This window comes from Scyliorhinus torazame, chromosome 13, assembly GCF_047496885.1.
Source record: "Scyliorhinus torazame isolate Kashiwa2021f chromosome 13, sScyTor2.1, whole genome shotgun sequence".
In the NCBI taxonomy this organism is placed as follows: Eukaryota; Metazoa; Chordata; class Chondrichthyes; order Carcharhiniformes; family Scyliorhinidae; genus Scyliorhinus; species Scyliorhinus torazame.
The window spans coordinates 198,447,046-198,470,101 of record NC_092719.1 but is presented as its reverse complement, the minus strand read 5'-3'; the positions used below and the strand labels follow the sequence as shown (position 1 = coordinate 198,470,101).

The following is a 23,056-nucleotide window of genomic DNA, read 5'->3' as shown; positions in this document are numbered from 1 at the left end:
GGTTCCAACAGGAGTCAAATCTGTTTTATAAAGCAAGGATTACTTGATTCCCTTCTAATTTTAAGATAAATTTAGAGTTATATGATTATTTTCTTGTTTAATGGAAACTTGAGTAGTAGTGTTAAGGGGTAATTGTAAGCTGTTCTTTTCGGGTGCAATATTAAAAAGTTTAATATTGTATTCATAATAAAGTTTTGTTTCAAAACCATCAAAGCCCTTCTTTCATGCAATCACTCCTGGAGCGAATCATTTTTTCCACACGGTCTTACAAATAAACTAAAATATTGGGGTTTCAGTCCAATATCCTAGCCACTGTTGGGGTCTGGTCTGGGATCGTAATACCTTGCACACCAAGCTCGAGGTCATTAATATATATAAGGAAGAGCAAGGATCGTAACACTATCCCCTGGGGAACTTCACTATAAACCTTCTATCAATCCCAAATACACCCGTTAACCATTACTCATGTCACGGTGGGGCAGTGGTTAGCACTGCTGCCGTACCGTGCTGAGGACCCGGGTTCGATCCCAGTCCCGGGTCACTGCCCGTGTGTAGTTTGCACATTCCCACCGTGTCTGCGTGGGTCTCACCCCCACAACCCAAAAAGATGTGCAGGTTAGGTGGATTGGCCATGCTAAATTGCCCCTTAATCGGAAAAAAATCATTTATTTTTAAACAACCATCACTCTGTTTCTGTAATTCAGTTAATTTAATATTCATGTTTCTACTGTCCCTTTTATTTCAGGGGCTCTAACTTTGCTGTTTTGCTACACTTTATCAAACGCCTTTTGAAAGTCCATATAACTTTTTAAAATGTGTTCATAGGATGTGGGCATCACTGGTTATGCCAGCATTTATTGTCCATCCCTCTTTGCCCTTCAGAAGGTGGTGCTGTGCTGCCTACTTGAACTGCTGCACTCCAGTGTTGTGGGAACACCCACAGGTCTATTAGGGAGTTCCAAGATTTGGACCCAGTGACAGTGAAGGAATGGCGAGATAGTTCCAAGTCAGGACAGTGTGAGATTTGGAGAGGTAGGCACTTGCAGATGATAGTGCCCCACAAAGTTTCTGCTCTTGTCCTTCCAGGTCGTAGAGGTTGTGGATTTGGAAAGTGTTGATGAAGGAGCCAAGTACACCACATCAACAGCATTAACCTCATCGAAAAAGTTATTTAAACACAATTTGTCCTCAATAAATCTGTGCTGGCTTTCCTCAATTAAGATGCATTTGCCCAACTGACTAATAATTTTGCCCCAAATTATCATTTCTAGATGTTCTCTCACTGCTGAAGTTAAACTGGCCGGTAGTTGCTGGGGTTATCTTCACAACTTTTTTTGAACAAACATGTAACATTTGCAATTCTCCAACTGTCTGGGACCAACCCCGAGTCTAAGGAAGAATGGAAAATTATGCCCAGCAATTTCCACTCTCACTTCCTTCAGCATTCTCGGATGCATTTCATTCGTTCCTGCCTTTTCAGTTTTAAGTACAGACAATCTATCCAATACCTCTTTATCATTTCTAAACCCTTCTGGTGTCTGAATTACCTCCTCTTTCAACATGACCTGCCAGCATCTTCTTCCTTGGGAAAGACAGATGCAACGTATTCATTTATTATCTCAGCCAATGCCCCCTCCCCTTCCATTGGCTCAATTTACCCAAAAAATGACTGTGTGTCATTTTGAGTGGGTTTGACGGGGTGTTTTCTACCGGCCTTTTGGGGGAGATCCAGATCTGTATTCACCCACATAGACATTTTTTGGCGGTCTGTGGGAGTTTTTCACCGGTAAATCCAACACCTTGAATTTATTTCTGCAGTGGGGAACTAAACTCACTGGCCAGACTGGCTCCTCAGTGTGCCATTTGGAAAGGGCGCCCCGATCTCACAGTGAGGCTGAGGGTCCCCCTGAATTGAGACACCACTACCTCGCATACATGGGCAATACCCCCAACCCTCAACGGGCAATCTCCCCCTATCACTGAAAGTTATTGTGAGTTCCCCCCCCCACCCGCCAACTACCCAGGAAATGAGGGTGACCCTGACCCACACCCATCCAATCTTGTGGGCATCGTGCACACTCCCCTCCCCCTACCATACCCCACCATGAGGTCACTGAGCTCCCCCCCCCACCCCCACCCTCAGTATTGCAAACATGGCACCCAGGAACTGTCCCTGTCACCCAGGAAGTGCCAGGTTGGCACTGCTAGGGTGCCGGGGGCAGTGCCCTGTCCCTGACCATCCAGGGGGCTCCAAAGGCCTCCAAGACCCCGGAGTGGCCTGATCACCACTTGTGGAAAGCAGTACTAATCGGTGCCTGGGTGAGGCCTCCCAGTGCAGCTGGTGACTCCTGGGCACTGGGAGAATGCGGCCTCAAACCGGCTGTGCATATTTAGATGAGTCTAATGGCTCATTTAAATATGATGACCTGGGACAACCAGCGAGGGCGTGATCCAGATCGCGTCGCACCTGGCGCAAGCCCGTTTTTGACCTGTCCCACAATGCTCCAGGCGCAACGTGGTGGGAAAATTGCACCCCATGTGTAAATATTCTTGTTTGCCTCTTATTGGTCCCACTACTCCTTTTACAACCCTCTTACTACTTATATGTCTTAAAAAACTGTTGGATTCCCTTTTATGTTAGCTGCCCGTCTCTTTTCATACAGTCCTTGATTCTCATATTTGCTTTTTAAGTTTCCCCCTAAACCTTCTATGTCAACCTAGATCTAGTTTGCTTTATCCCCGCTCATGAACATACTTTTCAATCCAGGGTGCTCTGGTTTTGTTTGCCCTACCTTTCCTCTTTGTTGAATATACCTTGACTGCGCCTGAACTCTCTCTTCTTTACAAGGAGCCCACTGTTCAGTAACAATTTATCTGGGTTAGATCCATGCTTAGCCCATTCACAGAATTGTTACAGCGCAAGATCCAGCAAATCACTAAGTTTCTGCAGACACTCCCGCCCCTGCAATCCCCTTAAGACACCTGTCACACACATACTTTTTCTTCCTCATCTTAATCTCTATTGCCTTTTCCATCCAAGGAGTTCTGGGTTTGTTTGCCCCACCTTTCCCTTTTGAGGGAATATATCTTGACTGTGCCTGAACCATTTATTTTTTTGAAGGTAGCCCATTGTAGTTTTTCCACAAACCTTTCACTCCAGTCTATCTGGACCAGCTCCACTCTTGTCCCACTGAAGATGGCTTTCGCCGTTAATTACTCGGACTCTGCATTGTTCCTTGTCCATTTCCACAGCCAACCTAAAACTTATGATGCAATGATTACTGTTCCCTAAATGTTCCCCCATACTGGCACTTGATCCACTTGCCCTGCCTCATTCTCAAGAACCAGGATTACATTCGGATAATTGAAGTCCTCCATTATAACTACTCTACAATTCTTGCACCTCTCTATATAATTTCCTAGCACATTTGTTACTCTACGTCTTAACCACTAGTTGCTGGCCTGGAAACCACAGCAAGCAACATTGCACCATTTTAGTTTCTTAGCTCTAGTCAAATAAATTCTGTCCTCGACTCCTCTGGGACATATTTTCTCTCAAGCAATGTTTCAATCCATCAATATTGCCACCCCTCCCCCTTTCCCATCTTTCCTGAACACTCTATATCCAGGAATGTTTAACACACAATCCTGACCTACTTTGTGCCAGGTCTCTGTTATAGTCACAACATCGCATCATGACGTCAATTTAAAAACTTACACTGCAAGTAAATATAAAAATGACATTTTGTGCTGCTCTCTGAAGATATTTGTTCTATTTTCAAATGTTCAAATTGCAGTAATAGCTATTTTGATGCCGTAGAAAAATATAACCTCACCAAAACTCTAAATTTGCACTCCTTGTGCAGAAGTTCTTTCTGAAACACCTACCTTTATTTTTTTGACTTTGGGGGTATTTCTTGCTTTCTCTGTGCTTCTTTTTCTCTTTTTTGCCTTAGTTCTCTTCACTCGGTTGACCGTGAGCGTGATGCTGGTGGGTGTGTGTTGTGTTGCGGTGTATGACACTGTTGAGGGCGAGACTTCCTCGTCCCCACTCTCAGTTGCACTGCTATCTCCACCTGTGAATTCAGGAAAAAGGTGAATTCATTCCGAATGGAGTTAAATAAATGGAGTGAATTTCCGGGGAGATTTTGCCTGCCTCTTTGCCTTAACCGGAGATGAAGGGACTCAAAGGAAATTTGCCCCCAAAACATTCAATAATACAGTGCAGCTACAGCACAATGTACACATTATGCCAGTTAACTGGATCAGCTAACATCACAAAATGCAAAAGTTCCCTTTATGAGCTGATATAATCTTTCTTCTCTATTTTAATAACAAGTATTTGCAACAATGTGTAAGAATAAATTGTAGTTTGCGAATTGTTACACCAAGTGCAAGAGAAAATGTAAGCTAAACTGTAGATGCCTGAAAAATGCAGAGCTGAGAATATTTGTTGCAAATAAACTGGTGCAAAGTGAATGTTACGTGATGTGAGTAAACGTACATCACAAGATGTCAGGTAAGACTATCACAGATTAATCTACTAAGAATAATTTTACTGGTTCATTTGTCAACTACTGTTGTACGGTTAGGTCTCTGTCTTTGATAATGCAGTAATCTGACTAAATCTTTACGGTGATGTTTTAGAAAAATAGTATTGTGAATAGTTTTAAAATGTAGCCTGCATATGTGAGCAGGCCTGCTGTCGCAACAGTATGGTAGTCACAAGGGAAGTGCTTGTGATTAATAAAATAAATTTGGGAGCCACATCAAGCATTTGTTAGTGTCCGTGAAAGATTGATGACTAAATGTAGCAACGGTTGTTGTTGGTCCAGTCCAAAGAGAGGCAAAAAAGACACCTCGACAAAATGTTGGACAGGAGTGGCAGGTGCCTATCTACAACTGAACTAAAGATGTGCAAAGATGCTGGGTAAGCAGGAAAACCAGAATTATAACAGGTATGGAGAAAAGTCAGATGGCTGGCACTTTGGGAATAAAGGAGGAAACATATTGGCTTGTATGGATGGACATAATGCTGACATGAGCCTAACACCTATCTAACTAATGAAGCTAAATAAAGTAACATTACACACACTACTCTGTCCAGTAGTTTATCAACTACCTCCTTTTGTTTTGCATTTTCAGCATAATAAAACATCCCAAGGCATTTTACATGAGCATGATAAAACAAAATATGACACATTGGGAAAGATGATCAAAAGTTTGGTCAAAGAGCTCAGTGCTAAGGGATGCCTTAAAGCAGGAAAGTGAGGCAGAGAGTTGGAGAGATCTATAGAAGGAATTTCAGAGCTTTGGGCCTAGGCAACTGAAGGCACGGCAATGATTGAGTGATTATAACCGGGAAATACTCAAGAGTCCAGAATGAGGTAGTGCAGATATTCTGGAGGGTTGTGCCATCAGAGGAGATTACAGAGACAGGGAAGGATGAGGCCATGGAGGCATTTGAAAACAAGGTGCAAATATGTGGTCAGCAGCACAACCTGGGATCAAGAATGATACCACGATTAAAAAATACTCAGACTGTTACCAAGAGAGGGAGAAGTCGGTGGTGGGGGGTTTGATGCAAGGTCCAACAACAATGGTTTCCGTCATCTCAATATTTAACTGGGGGAAACTTCTGCTCATCCGATATTAAATATCAGATATGCAGTCTGATAATTTAACAACATTGGAGAAGTCGTGAGAGGTGGTGGTGAGGCAGAATTGTGCGTTGTCAGGTATGTGAAAATTAAAGCTGTGCTTACAGGTGATGTCTCCAAGGGGTTGCATGCAACTGAAAAATAGGAGGAAGGGGGCCAAGGACCCTGGGGGACACCGGATGTCACAGTGCAGGAGTGGGAAGAGAAGCCACTGCAGGTAATATTCTGGTTACAATCAAACAGATAAGACGGCAGCTCGGTAGCACAAGTGGATAGCACTGTGGCTTCACAGCGCCAGGGTCCCAGGTTCGATTCCCCGCTGGGTCACTGTCTGTGCGGAGTCTGCACGTTCTCCCCATATCTGCGTGGGTTTCCTCCGGGTGCTCCGGTTTCCTCCCACAGTCCAAAGATGTGCAGGTGGATTGGCCATGATAAATTGCCCTCAGTGACCAAAATAGTTAGGAGGGGTTATTTGGTTACAGGGATAGGGTGCAAGTGAGGGCTTAAGTGGGTTGGTGCAGACACGATGGGCCGAATGGCCACCTTCTGCACTGTATGTTCTATGTTTTATGTTCTAAGAACAGAAACAGGCGAGAGCAGGCTCACCCAGCTAGATGACAGTGAAGTGGTGCTGAAGGAAAATGGTGTGGTCAACCCATGTCTAAGGCTGCAGATAGGTTGAGAAGGAGGAGGAGGGATAGTTTTCCTTTGTTACAATTACACAGGATGTCACTTGTGACTCTGATAAGAGCTGTTTCAGTACTCTGGCAGGGGCAGAATACTGATTGGAGGGGTAGATCTCTTTAGAACTGTAAATTAATGCCTAGACATTGTAATATATTGACCTCTGTCGTGTCCCAATAAAAGGTTTGCTACAGCCACTCAGTATCAAGTTTGAATTGCTTTTAATTCTGACAACTTTCATTTGCACCTTTGGCCTCAAATGCATATTAACCTGTTATACTTTACTCTAATAGCGAAGGAATTATTCTTCCTAAACGGGACGGAGGAATGCATATCTTACGGGTTTATTGCACAAAATAACTGAAGGCAAGGGGTATCAGTCTTAATTCACTGAAAATTACCCTTATGTCAATCACTTGACCATACCTCTCAACTGTTCCAATTCCTCCTGATTTTTCAAGTGTATTTCAACCCTTACCCGATTTTGAAATGGGTTGGTCAAACTTGTAGTTGTTCCTGGTACTATTTCAACCTTCATGCTTTTCTTTGAAGTATTACAATCCCAGACCAGACCCCAACAGTGGCTTTAGAATACTGGACCGAACCCCCAATATTTTATTTTATTTTGTAAGGCTGTGCTCCAGTAGTGATTGCATGAAGAGGTAGGGATTTGATATTTTACAACAAAACTTTATTATTAATACAATATTAAATTCTTTAATCTCACATCCAAAAATAGCTTACAATGACCCCTTAAACAATACTACTAAATACAGTGCATACAATGCCCTTAATTACGATCCCTAGTCCCAATTAAACAACAAGAAAGGAAAAACATACAGCTCTCAATCCATCCCACCTCCCAATGGCACCGAGTAATACTTGCTTTCCAGAACAGATTTGGCTCCTGTTAGAACTCCTGCAGACTCTCGCTGGATATCGTCAAAAAGTTGTTTCAACGGGTTTGTTTCAGCTTCCCCCTTGTCCGCAGACAACTCTATACTGCTTTAAATATTATTATTCTTTTTTTTACTATCCTACTGAAAGAGTGAAATACCTTACTTGTGGTCTAAAAGGGTAGCCAGATTAGAACTCAACTCAAAACGTTTTCTCATAATGTCTGAATGCCTTAGGTCCACCCAGCAATCACATCATCTCCCCAAGCTGAAAACAAATGAACTCCCCAGGCTGAAAACACATTAACTCCCCAACGGCTCTCTCTAGTCAAACAACATTGCATTTGTCCAGGCTGTTTGTACTCTGGTCAATTTCCCCTCTGGCTCCCAAAAGCTTTCTGGTCTTGCAAAACAAGATTCTTTTAAAAACATGACTACTACAGTCAAACACACTTTAAGGCTGGTCACCCTTAAAATGTTGTATGTTTATAATCCAAAATAGCTAAAATCTTGTATTCGTCACAAAGGTTACAGGAGTTGAGGCACCCAGGAAATGCCACGTGTTATTAATTTCCTTTTTTCACCTATTAAATGCACTCAAGTAAAAACACCATTGGATTTTTGAAAACCATCGATCAGTACAAACATTTATGAATTATAGTAATTGAATATTTTGGTGTGATACATTGTTTCTAGATACTTTTCAGTCTGTATCACTCAGGTATGCTCCTTCTTTTCAATTACCCTGAAATTTGCTGCCTCTAACTTCAGGGGCACGATTCTCCGACCCCCCACCGGGTCGGAGAATCGCCGGGGGTTGGCGTGAATCCCGCCCCCGCCGTGTCCCGAATTCTCCGCCACCAGAGATTCGGCGGGGGCGGGAATCGCGCCACACCAGTCCCACCCCCGGCAATTCTCCGGCCCGCGATGGGCCAAAGTCCCGCCGCTGTCAACCCTCTCCCGCCAGCGTGGATTAAACCACCTTTTGAACGGCGGGACAAGGCGGTGCGGGCGGGTTCCGGGGTCCTGGGGAGGGGCACGGGGCGATCTGGCCCCGGGGGGTGCCCCCACGGTGGCCTGGCCCGCGATCGGGGCCCACTGATCTGCGGGCGGGCCTGTGCCGTGATGGCACTCTTTTTCGTCCGCCTTCGCCATGGTCTTCACTATGGCGGAGGTGGAAGAGACCCCCTCCCCTGCGCATGCGCGGGGATGACGTCAGCAGCTGCTGACGCTCCGGCGCATGCGTCGCCCGGTGAAGACCTTTCGGCGCCGGCTGGCGTGGCGCCAAAGGCCTTTCCCGCCAGCCGGCGGAGTGGAAACCACTCCGGCGCGGGCCTAGCCCCTCAAGGTGAGGGCTTGGCCCCTAAAGGTGCGGAGACGTCCGCACCTTTGGGGCGGCCCGACGCCGGAGTGGTTCCCGCCACTCCATTACACCGGAACCCCCCGTCCCGCCAGGTGGGGAGAATCCCGCCCCAGATGTCCATTATGGACTCCAACTTTAGAGCTCATGCATAATTACAACACAATTTGTCATTCTTTCTAGTCCAGGGGCATCAAGGTTAACTTTAACACTATAAATGTTGTCCTGCTTGAAATCAGCTATGATTACACAGAGAATCTCAAACACGAGATCTTGTGGCATGTGTGACACTACACTTAGTAGAGTGTTTATTTATTAGGCTTTATCAACTTTTTATGGCATGTGAAAGGTGCCACAGTGTACACGCTGGATCAATGCATCTTGTGTACTTGCTCATCTGTGACAACATCCAAATTGAATGATTAACAACTGTGACAGAGAAACAAGCTTTTGAAATGAACAACAGTTAATATTGGACAAATAGAATTGTATAAAATTGTATGGAATGGGAGTGAGGTTAAAAAAAAAATAAAACGTATATTCGAAATGTTATTGTGAAAGAGTTAAATACCCTTAGCAGTGCAAAGAATTGACACTATTGCTAATGCACCTCAGGTCCACTGCATTAGCTCAATGTTTACCACACAATGGCACCCCGGCAATACTTCTGAGCAAGTCTTTTTGAGATCACTGGCAGTCTTTCAAAATAAAATTCCAAATACAGCAGAAACAAAAAGACATGAACATTACTGCCAAATCACCATAGTTGAACTCCATCGTAGCTAATAATAAAATGAAAACAGAAAGAAATGTCTTAATTTTTTTTCCCGCTTACCAGACACATTCTCCTGCTTCCTGCGCTGGAGTCTGATGACCTTCCGCCTGTCCAGTCCCCTGTGAATATCAATACAGATTACAACACAATGAATTACTGAGGGCCAAACCTGTAATGAAGAATTTTAAACCAGTATTGATCCTGCTTTTCTAAAGGAATTAGGACACACTGTTCAGATATCTAGCACTACTCTGCCCAGAAAGAGTAAATTAAAAAGTGGCCATTAAGTACTACTGTGATTTTCAGTAAGAAATATTACAACAGTGAGATTGTTTTTGACCGGCGCAGTTGCAATGGGCCGAAGGGCCTTTTCTGTGCCTATGATTCTATGACTCTAATTTAGGGAATTTTTTTCTAGTATTATATACCCTGAACATATTTCATGGATCATGTTGAATATTGTTTGCACACATAAAACAACTAATTGCAAACACTAATTAAATTGTTGCCATATTGGCTTTTATTCATGATCTTCTTTACTGGGAGCTGTCCCTTCAGTGAACTAACACTACGCAGTTCATGCCAAACCAATGATCCATCCCCACCCATACAAAAAAAAATCCCTCAACTTTCAGTGCCACTTCATACCTGCAGTTCTCACAAGCGATAATAAAACCATCTTGAGTTAAACTACAATGACACCAGGGAATGTTCTCATCCTCAGACGAACTTTCGCTATCCTCAGAATTATCATCGTATCGCTGGCAACGTAGTCTATTCAACTCTACCCGGGCAATGATGGTCTGTGGAGGTGGTGACGCTGGGGGTGTTGGAGGAGGTGGAGCACCATAGTTGTGGTCCTGAGAACACAATAATAAAAGCCATGAGGACGTGAAAAAAATGACACAAAATTTAAAAACTTGAAGAAGCATTGAGCTAACTAGTTTGTAACATTTGGCTTTTCATTCCAGTGAAAACATTTCTTATTCTACCAACAATACTAACCAACTTCGTATTTGCACATATTAGTCAATATATAATCATTTGCAATTTGCTTTACAGTGTGTGCTGACACTTTCTCACTCACTTAAGAAACAACATAGAATTTCACATAAACCATTCCTAAAGTCAGCTATATCATCTAGAGTGCAGTATAAGCCAACACAATGAGGTTGAAATGGATTTCACTCTCTGTAACTCTATCCATAGGGACATTACCGCAAAGAATTCAATTCAAATCTAAGAATATAGTGGTTCTACTATACATGGTAAAGTACAGAATGTTCTGTCTTGGTCTGCTGAAGTTGAACAGCAGATATGTTCAATATATTACAAATCAATCTCTATCCCTTGAAAGGAAATTACATCTACACTTTACTGTTAACAAGCAGCAATTCTGAAAGCAGCTTGACTGAATTACTCTTCATTCCCAAGTATTGTCAGTTCTAGCTAGAACGCAGCACCATTTTAAATTTCTTTCCTTTGGGGTTCCATTTCTATTCCTCACTAAGGAACTGCTAGGCAGTGACTCTTGAGTGCACTGGCCACTTGTAATTTGACACTAAGAGACATGTAAAACTATTTAAACTCCTCTCAGAGTATTCCTGAATATGGTATATCAGCCAAGAGAGGAAATTACCAGCAGGAAATTATTCTGTGGTAAAACATGCAGGTGCTTCACTACCAAATATATTAGAGTTGACTGGTTACAAAAGCTAACAGATAGCACAGGTGAATGCTTGGAATGCAGCATTAAGATGATCTTCAATGTGAGACAGGCTCTCCTTTAAAATAGTTAAAATGCTATGTTTATATAATCTCATTAGCTGGAAAAAAACGAAGAGCCTCAAATATTTTTGTTTGAAAAGAGTAAAACTGCATGATCAGATTCAGAATTTTGGGGTCTTGAGATGCAAACCCGATCTTAAGACATGAGTAAAAGCATTTTGCTTCTTCATGAAGAAAGCAGCCATTAAACTATGCAGCAGAGCACATTTTTAGTAGCAATTAAGAATGCTCATAATATTGTGCCCAAGTACAGAATTTATTTTTAACAAATAATTTTAATGAGGTATTTTTTGGCATTACAAACAACAACAGTATAAAAACAGTGTACAAAGAACAATAAACATAGTGCAAACACCGACACCTGTCCCTCCAAGACCCGCCTATTTAACCCCTTATTCTATGCTATCCTTGCCCCCCCCCCTCCTCCCCCCACCCCCACCCCTCTGCCGCCGATTAATTCTCTGCAAAGAAGTCGATAAATGGTTGCCACCTCCGGGCGAACCCTAACACTGACCCTCTCAAGGCAAACTTAATCTTCTCCAGGCCGAGAAAGCTTGCCATGTCGGTTAACCAGGCCTCCGACTTAGGGGGCTTTGAGTCCCTCCAAGCTAATAATATCCGTCTCCAGGCTACCAAGGAGGCAAAGGCCAGAACATCTGCCTCTTTCTCCTCCTGGATTCCCGGATCTTCCGACACCCCAAAAATCGCCACCTCTGGGCTCATTGCCACCCTTGTTTTCAATACTCTGGACATAATGTCCGCAAACTCCTGCCAATATCCCCAAAGTTTTGGACATGCCCAGAACATGTGGACATGGTTCGCTGGTCCTCCCGCACATTTTACACACCTGCCCTCCACCCCAAAGAATCTACTCATCCGGGCCACTGTCATATGGGCCCGGTGTGCCACCTTGAATTGGATCAAGCTGACCCTTGCGCATATAGCTGTCGCGGACTCTGCTCAACGCGTCCGCCCATAAGCCGTCCTCCATCTCGCCCCCAAGCTCTTCCTCCCACTTTCGCTTCAGCTCCTCGGTCTGCGTCTCCTCCGCCCCTATTAGTTCTTTGTAGATGTCTGAGACACTCCCTTCCCCCACCCCCTAGACACTAACCTATCCTGGATCCCCCTTAGTGGCTGGAGTGAGAAGGAAAATCGCTTATTGTCACAAGTAGGCTTCAAATGAAGTTACTGTGAAAAGCCCCTAGTCGCCACATTCCGGTGCCTGTTCGGGGAGGCTGATACGGGAATTGAACCGTGCTGCTGGCCTGCCTTGGTCTGCTTTCAAAGCCAGCGATTTAGCCCTGTGCTAAACAGCCAATTAAGGGATGATACCTGCCTGCGCAGAAAGTCTCGCACTTGTAAATATCTGAAGTCGTTCCCTCTTGCCAACCCAAACTTCTCCTCCAGCGCCCTGAAGCTACGGAAGCTCCCTTCCAGGAACAGGTCCCCCATCCTCTCAATTCCCGCCCTTCACCATACTCGAAACCCCCCATCCAGGCTCCCTGGGGAAAACCGGTGTTCGTCACATATTGGGGACCAAACCAATGCTCCCACTGCTCCAACGTACCTCCTCCACTGACCCCAGATCCTCAAAGCCGCCACCACCACAGGACTGGTGGAATATCTACGCAGGCGGGAACGGCAGAGGTGCCGTCATCAACGCCCTCAAGCTGGTGCCCCTACATGAAGCTGGCTCCACCCGCTCCCAAACTGACCCCGCCCCAACCACCCACTTCCTTATCATAGCAATATTGGCCGCCCAGTAGCAATTACTGACGTTTGGCAGGGCCCCCCGATTCCTCTCCGGCATCGCCTTCTTCACCCGCGGGGACTTACCCGCCCAGACAAAGACCAAAATGATTTAATTAATCCTCTTAAAAAAGGACCGCGGGATGAAAATTGGGAGGCATTCGAATACAAATAAAAAATCTCGGTAGGACCGTCATCTTAACCGTATGCACCCTCCCAGCCAGCGACAGCGCATCCCATCTCCGAAACTCGCCCATCTGCTCGACCAAACGGGACAAGTTCAACTTGTGTAACCGGCCTCAGTTGCGCGCCACTTGTATCCCGAGGTACCTAAAACTGTCCCCCACTAACCTAAACGTTAGCTCCCCCAGCCGACCCTCCTGACCTCTTGCCTGGACTACACACATCTCGCTTTTTGTCATGTTCAGTTTATATCCCGAAAACCGGCCAAATTCCCCCAAAGTCGCCATGATCTCACCCATCCCTGCCTCTGGATCTGCTACATATAAGAGCAGATCGTCCGCGTACAGAGAGACCCTATGTTCCACTCCCCCCCCCCGAACCAGCCTCTTCCAGTCCCTTGAAGCTCTCAGAGCAATTGCCAGCGGCTCTATAGCTAACGCAAACAGCAGTGGGAAGAGGAGGCATCCCTGTCTTGTCCTCCGGTGCAGTCTAAAATAGTCAGAGGTCATCCTATTCGTCCTTACACTAGCCTCCGGGGCCTGGTGCAACATCCTAACCCAGTCGGTAAAGCCCCTACCGAACCCAAACCGTCCCAGCACCTCCCATAAATAGTCCCACTCCACCTGGTCGAACGCCTTTTCCGCATCCATTTCCACAACTACCTCAACCTCCCTACTCTCCGGGGGGCATCATAATCACGTTGAGCAGCCTTCTTATATTGGCCACCAACTGCCTGCCCTGACAAACCCGGTTTGATCCTCCATAATCACATTCAGCACACAATCCTCAATCCTGGAGGCCAAAATTTGGCCAGCAACTTGGCAGCAACATTAAGCAGGGAGATCGGCCTATATGACCCGCATAGCTCCGGGTTCTTGTCCCGCTTCAATATTAACGAAATAGTGGCCTGTGACATCGTCGGGGGCAGCACCCCTCTATCCCTCACCTCATTGAAAACCTTGACCAACAACGGCCCTAATATCCCCGAGAATTTCTTGTAGAATTCCACCGCATACCCATCCGGCCCCAGGGCCTTACCTGACTGCATTGCCTTCAAGCCCTCAGCTATTTCTTCGGCCCTGATCGGGACCCCCAGCACATTTACCAGCTCCCTGCCCACCCTTGGGAAGGTCAGTCCGTCCAAAAAGCGCCTCACCCCCTCGGGCCCCGTGGGGGGTTCCGAGCGATAGAGTCTGCTGTAAAAGTCCCTGAACGCCATGTTTAGCCCCGCCGAGTCCCCTACCAAATTTCCATCCCCATCGACCACATTTTCTATTTCCCTGGCCTTCTCCCCATGTTCATAAAACGCCCCCCTCTCCTTTCTAAGCTGCTCCACTGCCTTGCCTGTGGCCAACACCCCGAACTCAGCCTGCAGCCTCCGAAGTTCCCTTAACAGCTCCACCTCCGTGGTCGCCGCATACCTCCTATCTATCTGTAAGATCTCCTCAACCAGTCAGTCCGCATCTGCCCTATCCGTCCTGTCCCTATGAGCCCGGATCGAAATCAGCTCCCCTCTCACCACTGCTTTCAGCGCCTCCTAGACCACCGCGTCCAGGCCGGTGTCGATGACCGTATTAAAATCCCCTCCCATCACCAACTTGTGCGAGTCCAGGTCAGGTATCTTCCCCAGTACCCTCTTGATGAATTCTACAACGTCCCAGTTTGGCGCGTACACGTTAACCAAGACTACCTTCCTCACCTCCAGCTTGCCGCTCCCCCCGTCCGAGACTATACTGCCCACCTGAAATTGCACCCGCTTATTTATTTAAATCGCCACCCCTCTAGTCTTGGTGCCCAGCCACGAATGAAAGACCTGACTGACCCAACCCTTCCTTAGCCTGACTTGATTCGCCACTTTCAGGTGTGTCTCCTGCAACATCACCACGTCCGCCTTCAGAGCCCTGAGATGCGCGAACACACTTGCCCTCTTGACCGGCCCATTCAGCCCTCTAACATTCCAGGTGATCAACCTGGTTGGGGGGCACCCCCCCCCCCCCCCCACCCGCCCATTCCCTATCCTGGGCCCGCCCCCAGCCCAACGCCGCACCTCCATCGGCCCGCCCCTTGGTAGCCCCTACCCCGGCCTCCCCTCTGTCCCAAACCCGAAGTCCCTCCCTCGCCAGTAGAGTAACTCCCCCTCCCCCCCTTAGCAACACCACTTTGTAACCTAACCCCTGTCACATGCACGCACCCCCCCCACTGTGCGTCCGTAGACTAGCTCACCCAGCTAGCCTGGAGACCCTCGCCTTCGGCATCAAGAAGTCTCCCACATATTGTTCCCTACTCCCCTCCCATCGAAACCACTTCCCTCCTCAAACCGAGACCGAACAATCACCCCATTACCATAGGAGACAACCCAAAACGAAAAACCAACAAAGAACCCCCCCAATAATGCAAATCAAAGTAATAAAAAAGTAAAAAGCCCCCACCAGCCATCCCCACCAAAACACCGAAAACCCATAGAAACCAAATAACTTTTACTTCCCCATCTTCACCCAAACTTAAAAGCAGAAGAAAAAGTTACAACTTAAAACAAATAGTTCTCAGTTCAGCACCAGCCCTTTCTTCTTGGCAAAGTCCATTGCGTCCTCGGGCATCTCGAAATAATGGTGCTGGACCTCGTGCGTAACCCACAGACGCGCCGAGTAAAGCAGCCCAAATTTCACCTTCTTCTTAAACAGGATCTCATTCACCTCCTTCTGGCCACCTCCACACTCAGGTCCTGATAAACACGCAAAATGCTATTGTCCCATTTGCAGCTCCTAGTACGCTTAGCCCACTGGAGAACACACTCCTTATCCAAAAATCTGTGGAACTGGACCACCATCGCCCGTGAGGGGTCCCACGGCCGTGGCTCCAACGCTCCACCTCCAACGGTCGGGAAAAAGCTCCCTACCCCAGAAGCTTCTGGAACATACTCACCACAAACACGGCAGCATCAGCCCCCTCAGGGAGGCCGACAATTCTTAGGTTCTGCCGGCGAGCTCTGTTCTCCAGATCTTCCACCTTCTCCATCAGCCTCTTTTGCTGATCCTTCAACAGCCCCATCTCTAGTTCGACCACTGTTTGGTGCTCCTCCTGGTCCGCCAGCGCTTTCTCCAACTTCTGAACCGTCCGGTCCTGGGCATCCAGCCTATGCTCCAGCCGATCGATCGACTCCTTTATCGGGTCAAGACAGTCCCGTTTCTGTCTGGCAAAGCTCTCCTGGCTGACCTGCATCAGCTTCCTCCTTCGATGGCTGGGCCGTCGCTGCAGGGGTCCGAACATCAGCCATGTTGTCTTCAGCTGCCACCTCCACCCAGCCTTTGCTTATCTTTTTATTTCTTCCTTTTCTGTCCCTTGGGGTTCTCCGTTCCATGCACCATTGTGTGGACCCAGAGCCTAATCATCTGCGCCTTCAAAGCCAAAACTCAAAACCACGAAAAAGTGGGGGGGAAAGGTCCAAAGGTCCGGCCAGAGCGGGAGCCACCAAATGTGCGACTTTCTCCTCATAGCTCCCACCATAAGTGATTCCAAGTACAGAATTGATGAAGACAGATCCTCAAGATGTAGAATATAGTGGACTGAAACCAGACAACTGTTTGTGGCACATTGGTACTGTTACATAGACATAGTCAATGACAAGAAAATGATTTAAACTGAAAACAGAAAATGTTGGCCATATTTTGCAGATCTGATAGCATCTGTAAAAAGAGAAAAAGGGCTGGATATCCATCTCCCAAAAAGAGGCAGCAATGGAGACGGGAAAGTAAACTATTTAGGTTTTTGTCTGCAAATTCCAATTTGTAGTGTCCTGCTGACCCCACATTTTTGTGTGACCATTTTGAGGGCCAGAAAGGCCTTGAGCATGAACGCCGCATGCACATCGTGAGGTTCATCAGCATTGTGAGGGCCATATGAGTTTTGAATTTCCTTTTGAAATTAAAATGAAAAATGAAAAGCGCTTATTGTCACAAGTAGGCTTCAATGAAATTACTGTGAAAAGCCCCTAGTCGCCACATTCCAGCATCTGTTCGGGGAGGCTGGTACGGAAATTGAACCGTGCTGCTGGCCTGCTTGGTCTGCTTTAAAAGCCAGCGATTTAGCCCAGTGTGCTAAACCAGCCCCTGGTACTCTATTTTGTGTGCAGCTATAGGTTTTGAAACTCACTAGGTTTGAGAGATCGTGACCACTGAGGGAAGCCTGCTCACAAATCTGAAACATTCAGACAGGTACGTGTTAAATGTTTTTAAATCTTCAAATGTCACCATTAGATGCTGTATTCAATATAGGTGTGTTTTCAATGCAGTTATTGATCATAGGTCTGTGCCCTGAAAAGATAGACTGACCATTACATTGACTATTGTTGTCCAAGTATGGGCATCCTTTAAAGTACTTTTTCCAATAGAGAAAATGCCAAAATGCATTCAAAACCAAAGACAAATGGGAAACTCTCCCGTCATGTTTAGCCTGAGATGTAAGAGCCCAGAGACCTTTAGTTTTGAATAAATGGGCCTGCTGTTGAAAATAAATTCAGATAAAATAAAACTTTTTTTAAAATACTAAGCACCTGCTACATTCCATTGATTGACAGGCTATCTGCTTTGAAATGGAAATTAACACAATTTTCAGCATTAAAAGGGTTGTCTGGGTTTCATTTCAATGGACTATATTGTTTACCAGGGATTGATTTGATAGTTGTGGCTATTATGAATGTATGGCTAAATTTCAAAAAGTCCAGAAGCACTTATCTTAGCAGGGAGCAGTGTTTACATTTTGACATAGTTTTAAGGAATCATCTTTCTTTGATGTTGCAACTGTTTTACCATATATTGACCACTTGAGGGGATTTACATTTTTTTTTTTTTTTTTAATGGGATTTATGGAAGAAAGTTTTTTTTCAGTATGAAGTGTTTTTGAATATTACAGCTCTATTACGATTATTAAAAGTTTATTTCTTTGTAAAATTACCATTTCAGTGGTATCATGAGGTTGTGTCCATGAGGTTGGGTGACTGGCTATGCAGGATACATGAAGGATACAGAGTGAGTAGGGTTGTATGGAGGGCATGGATAGGACATGGGGATGTTAGGGTAGCCTGGGAGACAAGGGGGGCATAGGAGACATAGGCAGGTGAGGTAATGTGTGAGGGTTGTGGGCAGCACGGTAGCCTTGTGGATAGCACAATTGCTTCACAGCTCCAGGGTCCCAGGTTCGATTCTGGCTTGGGTCACTGTCTGTGCGGAGTCTGCACATCCTCCCCGTGTGTGCGTGGGTTTCCTCCGGGTGCTCCGGTTTCCTCCCACAGTCCAAAGATGTGCGGATTAGGTGGATTGGCCATGATAAATTGCCCTTAGTGTCCAAAATTGCCCTTTGTGTTGGGTGGGGTTACTGGGTTATGGGGACAGGGTGGCGGTGTTGACCTTGGGTAGGGTGCTCTTTCTAAGAGCCGGTGCAGACTCGATGGGCTGAATGGCCTCCTTCTGCTCTGTAAATTCTATGATAATCTATGATGATAAGAACTATGTTGGAGAGTTGGACTAGGCCTTTTAACCAGCCTGCCTCTACATCCACACTCCTCCAATGTTGGCTCGGACTTGTCAAGGAGACAAAAATATGACAGTATAAGCTGAGGTGACAGGCTCAAGGTTTGTGAACTTGGGAAATGGTCCAGCTCGCATATCCCAAGCCCAACATGAAAATCCAGCCCGTTTAAACTTTCATTAGAAGACAGAAGAAACAATTCAATTTATGCTTCAGACCCAATGTTGCAGGTTTCAATTTATAAAGACTTGAGAGTTCCTAAGGATTATGAACATTGGAGACAGAAAAGCACATGACATATATGGTTGTAAGGAATTTAATTGATTCCTGATGAATACTAAACCTAGGTCTTCCTTTCATAAAAAAGGAGATTGTTCCAAATCAACCTGAAATAGTTCTATACAAGCCTTTCAAATTTGCAAAATGTTTTGCACAAATCAATAAGAACACCAAACAAAACAAAGGTAGAGAAATGGGATTAAAATAGATATCTTTGGCTGAAGACCTAGCAACACCGTCAGTGTGACAGGCCAAATGGGCTCCATCTGTGCTTTTTGATTTCTGAAGTTAATAAACCAGAAAGCATAAAACAGACAAAAGTTTCAAGATGGCTGCCCGACTCACCAAGTAACATTTTTTGACTGTTGAAGGTAAATACTGAAATTGGGGCTGAACTAAGTATATATTCACTGAATTGTATGAATGACTTTGGCTCCTGATGATTATGGACAGGGACAGCATTTTGAAGAACAGTTTTCCCCTTTGCAGTGGGTATTACATTTCTCATAACTTAAGGATTGTGATTTTGCTTGGCATCTGCCAACTAACGAGGAGGACACAATAAAGCTTCATCATTACATTACCGATATGGCTGAGTAAAACATCAACGTGTCATACCAAATAGCTCAGAAATACAAGCAATACTGGTCTTTGTCTGTACCAATTCCACTGCTGAAAATGGGATGGTTTGAGGCAGGATGTGCACTTGAGAAGAGAGTATCATGGTCTACTTTCTCAGTGACTATCAAAGAAAATATGTCCAACAATCTCATTCAGTATGATTTCATACACTTCAATTTGGTACGACTAACACAATTCAATGTTTCCTCCCCCTCAGTTCAAAGATCAAATTAGCTACTGAAAGATTACTGAATTGGAATATCATACACAGAAAGGTATAATAAATGACAGTATAGACGCAGCCACTTCCCTGTGATCATTCTCCTATTGCTAAGGATTATAAGATGCATTCAAGTGTCACCTTGGCCCCAGTGGTGGCAAAATTGGATAAATATTTAAAAAGGAAAATAAACTATCTGATAGTTATGGGGAAAGAGCAGGGAATAGGGTTAATTGGAAAGTCCATTCAAAAAGCTGGCAGAGGTGCAATGGGGCAAATGGTGTATCATTCTATGGTTTGAAACATTAAATATAAGGTGCAAATATTTGCAACGCTGAGTATTTAACTCAACCATATCTAGATTATTGTAATCTGTGCGGTACAGATAGGGTACAGTTTTGGTGCTTTCCTAAGTGATTGTGACGTTACAATTTGAATGACAAGACATTTGGTGTATGCCAATCAATTCATCGAGTATGTACTTCAGGAAAAGAAGCGTAAATCTTGAATTACAAAATAATGAAACCAGGTTTTTAGATGCTAACCTAAACAGAGGTTTGCTTTTCATGAAATTTATCATTAAATTAAAATATCCTTCCTTGGTTAATCCCCAATACAACCATGACCACTGTTCATCACAATACTGTATTTTAGACCAAAAAATGTTACAGATCGATCCTTAATTTTGTTTCTGCAATTGTTGTCCCTAATGTTAATCTGCCATAATTTCCTCAACTATTTCCTCTTTAATAATAATAATCTTTATTAGTGTCACAAGTAGGCTTACAATAACACTGCAACGAAGTTACTGTGAAATGTCCCTAGTCGCCACACTCCGGCGCCTATTCGGTGTCACAGAGGGAGAATTCAGAATGTCCAATTCACCAAACAAACACGTCTTTCAGACTTGTGGGAGAAAATCAGAGCACCCGGAGGAAACCCATGCAGACACTGGGAGAACATGCAGACTTCACAGAGACAGTGACCCAAGCGGAAATCGAATCCGGGGCCCTGGCGCTGTGAAGCAACAGGGCTACCCACTGTGCTACACTCTGAAGCGAAACTACTTATTAGCTGATTTCAGTTTTTAAAATCCAACTCTAATGTCCTAGTTCCTGGGGTGTATGACATTATCACTTGCCTTAAACTGTTCCCATGTACATAGGACCCATACTAATTAAATATCGACTTTGAGCTGACACCTTTGCAGAGCAACAGTCCTTTGTAAATTTGCAATTCAAATGGATAGCACTATTAAGTCTTGCTTGGTTTCAAAGAGTTTTCAATCAAGTTACTAAAATACCTTCTTCTAAGTCTGCTGAGGTTGTGTGCCCCCAGCACAGTAGTTCATTAAATGGGAAACATCAAAAATGTAGGTTTCAATATACTAGTTCAGGAAAGCAGTTGTGATTACATATGAATAAATGGTTTATTTAATTTATTTTCTTCATGCCAGTTGCCTCACCTTGCTGGAATACAGTTCCAGTGTGCCAAGTGAGCATTTTTTATCCATGAGCCTACATGTTGAATTTCAAGAGGTCATTGGCTCATGCCAGGAGCGCCATCAATGCTGTCCTAATCCACAAGCTCTAACAGAGGCTATAAAGACAACTAGACTTGGGATCCTGCTTTTTATTTCAGACTATTTAAAAACTGAATTTAAACTCTCAACCTACCATGTGGGATTTGAACCCATATTCTTTAGATTAATAACCAAAATGTACTGCACCCACCTCAGACCTTTCTGGACTGTAAGGCTCAGCTACTCACCTCGCCATTAGTGGTGCTATTGTTCGTTTAAGTACACAATAGAAAAAATGGGAACTTTAATGATTACGACATACTATGAAAATTTGACAGCGCATTTTAGCATTTTTTAACTAGGTATTGGGCTATGAGTGTGCTGAATATTTGTTCTGGCCATTATGTATTAAATTCACACCTGTAATGAGTGCGGAATTCCACAATATAGACCCAATAACAGGAAGATAGAAAAGAGAGACACCTCCGAATTGGTCAGAACAGCAATACAGGATGGGGAATATGGTTTCCATCTCGCTTGACATCAACATCACCAGAGTGCATCCTCTGGTCTTCAGGCAGCACAAAATGAATGTCAGCTGGGGCCCAATAGACTGTTTCCATTTTTAGAAATACATCAAGATCACATAGCATGACATAGAAACTGAAACATAGGTTGGGCTGAATAGCCTCTTCCCATCTATGTTGGTGTTTATCTTTCACACAAGCAGTAGTTTTAATTTCCTGTACCCACCCTATCACATTCCTTTATTTGATTTTCCTTCAACCAATTTTTCATCCTATTTGCTGTCATGGCCTTTGCTTCTATTATTAACTGTAGTAGTGCATTGCACAGCCTCAAACATAGTGTGTAAAAATACATTTTCCTGCTGTCTACCCTAAATCTTTCACATTTGATCTTGCATCCACGTCCCCTTGTTCGAGGCTCCTCAATCACTGGAAATTCTTTTTTTCTATTCTCATCCTTCCTTCATAAGTTTTAAACATTTCTATCAAGTCACCTCATAATGTCCACAGTTCTGATGAAAATAAACTCAGCTGATCAATTTCCCTTTTTTTATTAAAACACAACAGCATCCCAGTAATTCTGAGTAATTTCCTCTTTATTCTTCCCGTACGAAGCCCAAAACTGCACACAGGACTTCAAATATAGTCTTCCTAAGTTGTCATAGAATCAAACTGAGGAAAAAGAAAGGACTTCAGAGACAACCTGAAGGCTTATCTCAAGAAATGCAACATCGTCATCAATGCCGGGGAGACCCTTGCTCAGAAGAGACCTACTTGGACGAACCTCCTGATTGAAGGGACACAATTCTTCGCGAATACGCAACAGCAAGAGGAGGTCTGGAAAAGGAGCCTGGGAAAGGAATACCAGCGATCTCGAGTCCAATGAACCTCCCAGAAACACCCGCCAAGTGTGCGGTCGAAGGTGCGGCTCTAGGATCGAGCTCATCAGCCACGCAAGAACCCACAGAACCAATGACCACTGACTTAGAGTTCATTAGGTGGACAATCATAATCATTAGCGAGTGATCACCGAAGAAGAGGAATATGCAATTTTATATTGACTCACTGTTAACACCTCAACTTTTATAACATATACCTCCTGCCATAGAACCCAATATGCCACTGTATGTTTTAAATGGCCTTGTCCACTTGTGAACCTGAACTTTTTAAATCCGCCCTACTCCGTTTTGTCATTCAGCTTTCTTCCGATACAAAGTATAATTAATACTTTTCTTTTTATCAAAATTTACCATCTTGCATTTGGTAACA

General features: G+C 44.6%; 1 protein-coding gene across 16 annotated transcripts in view; it reads right to left on the bottom strand.

The window, feature by feature from the left end:
- setd5 (SET domain containing 5) overlaps positions 1-23,056 on the bottom strand; it is a 248,224-nt gene that overhangs the window by 109,765 nt on the left and 115,403 nt on the right. For 15 of the 16 annotated variants that reach the window (XM_072472824.1, XM_072472838.1, XM_072472839.1 and 12 more), the window contains 3 exons: positions 10,024-10,235; positions 9,436-9,494; positions 3,889-4,076 (listed from right to left, as the gene is read on the bottom strand). In XM_072472824.1, the coding sequence (XP_072328925.1) occupies positions 3,889-4,076; positions 9,436-9,494; positions 10,024-10,235 (459 nt within the window). Of the gene's footprint in view, positions 1-3,888; positions 4,077-9,435; positions 9,506-10,023; positions 10,236-23,056 lie in introns of those variants that run through there. The other variant, XM_072472841.1, reaches the window with a different exon arrangement.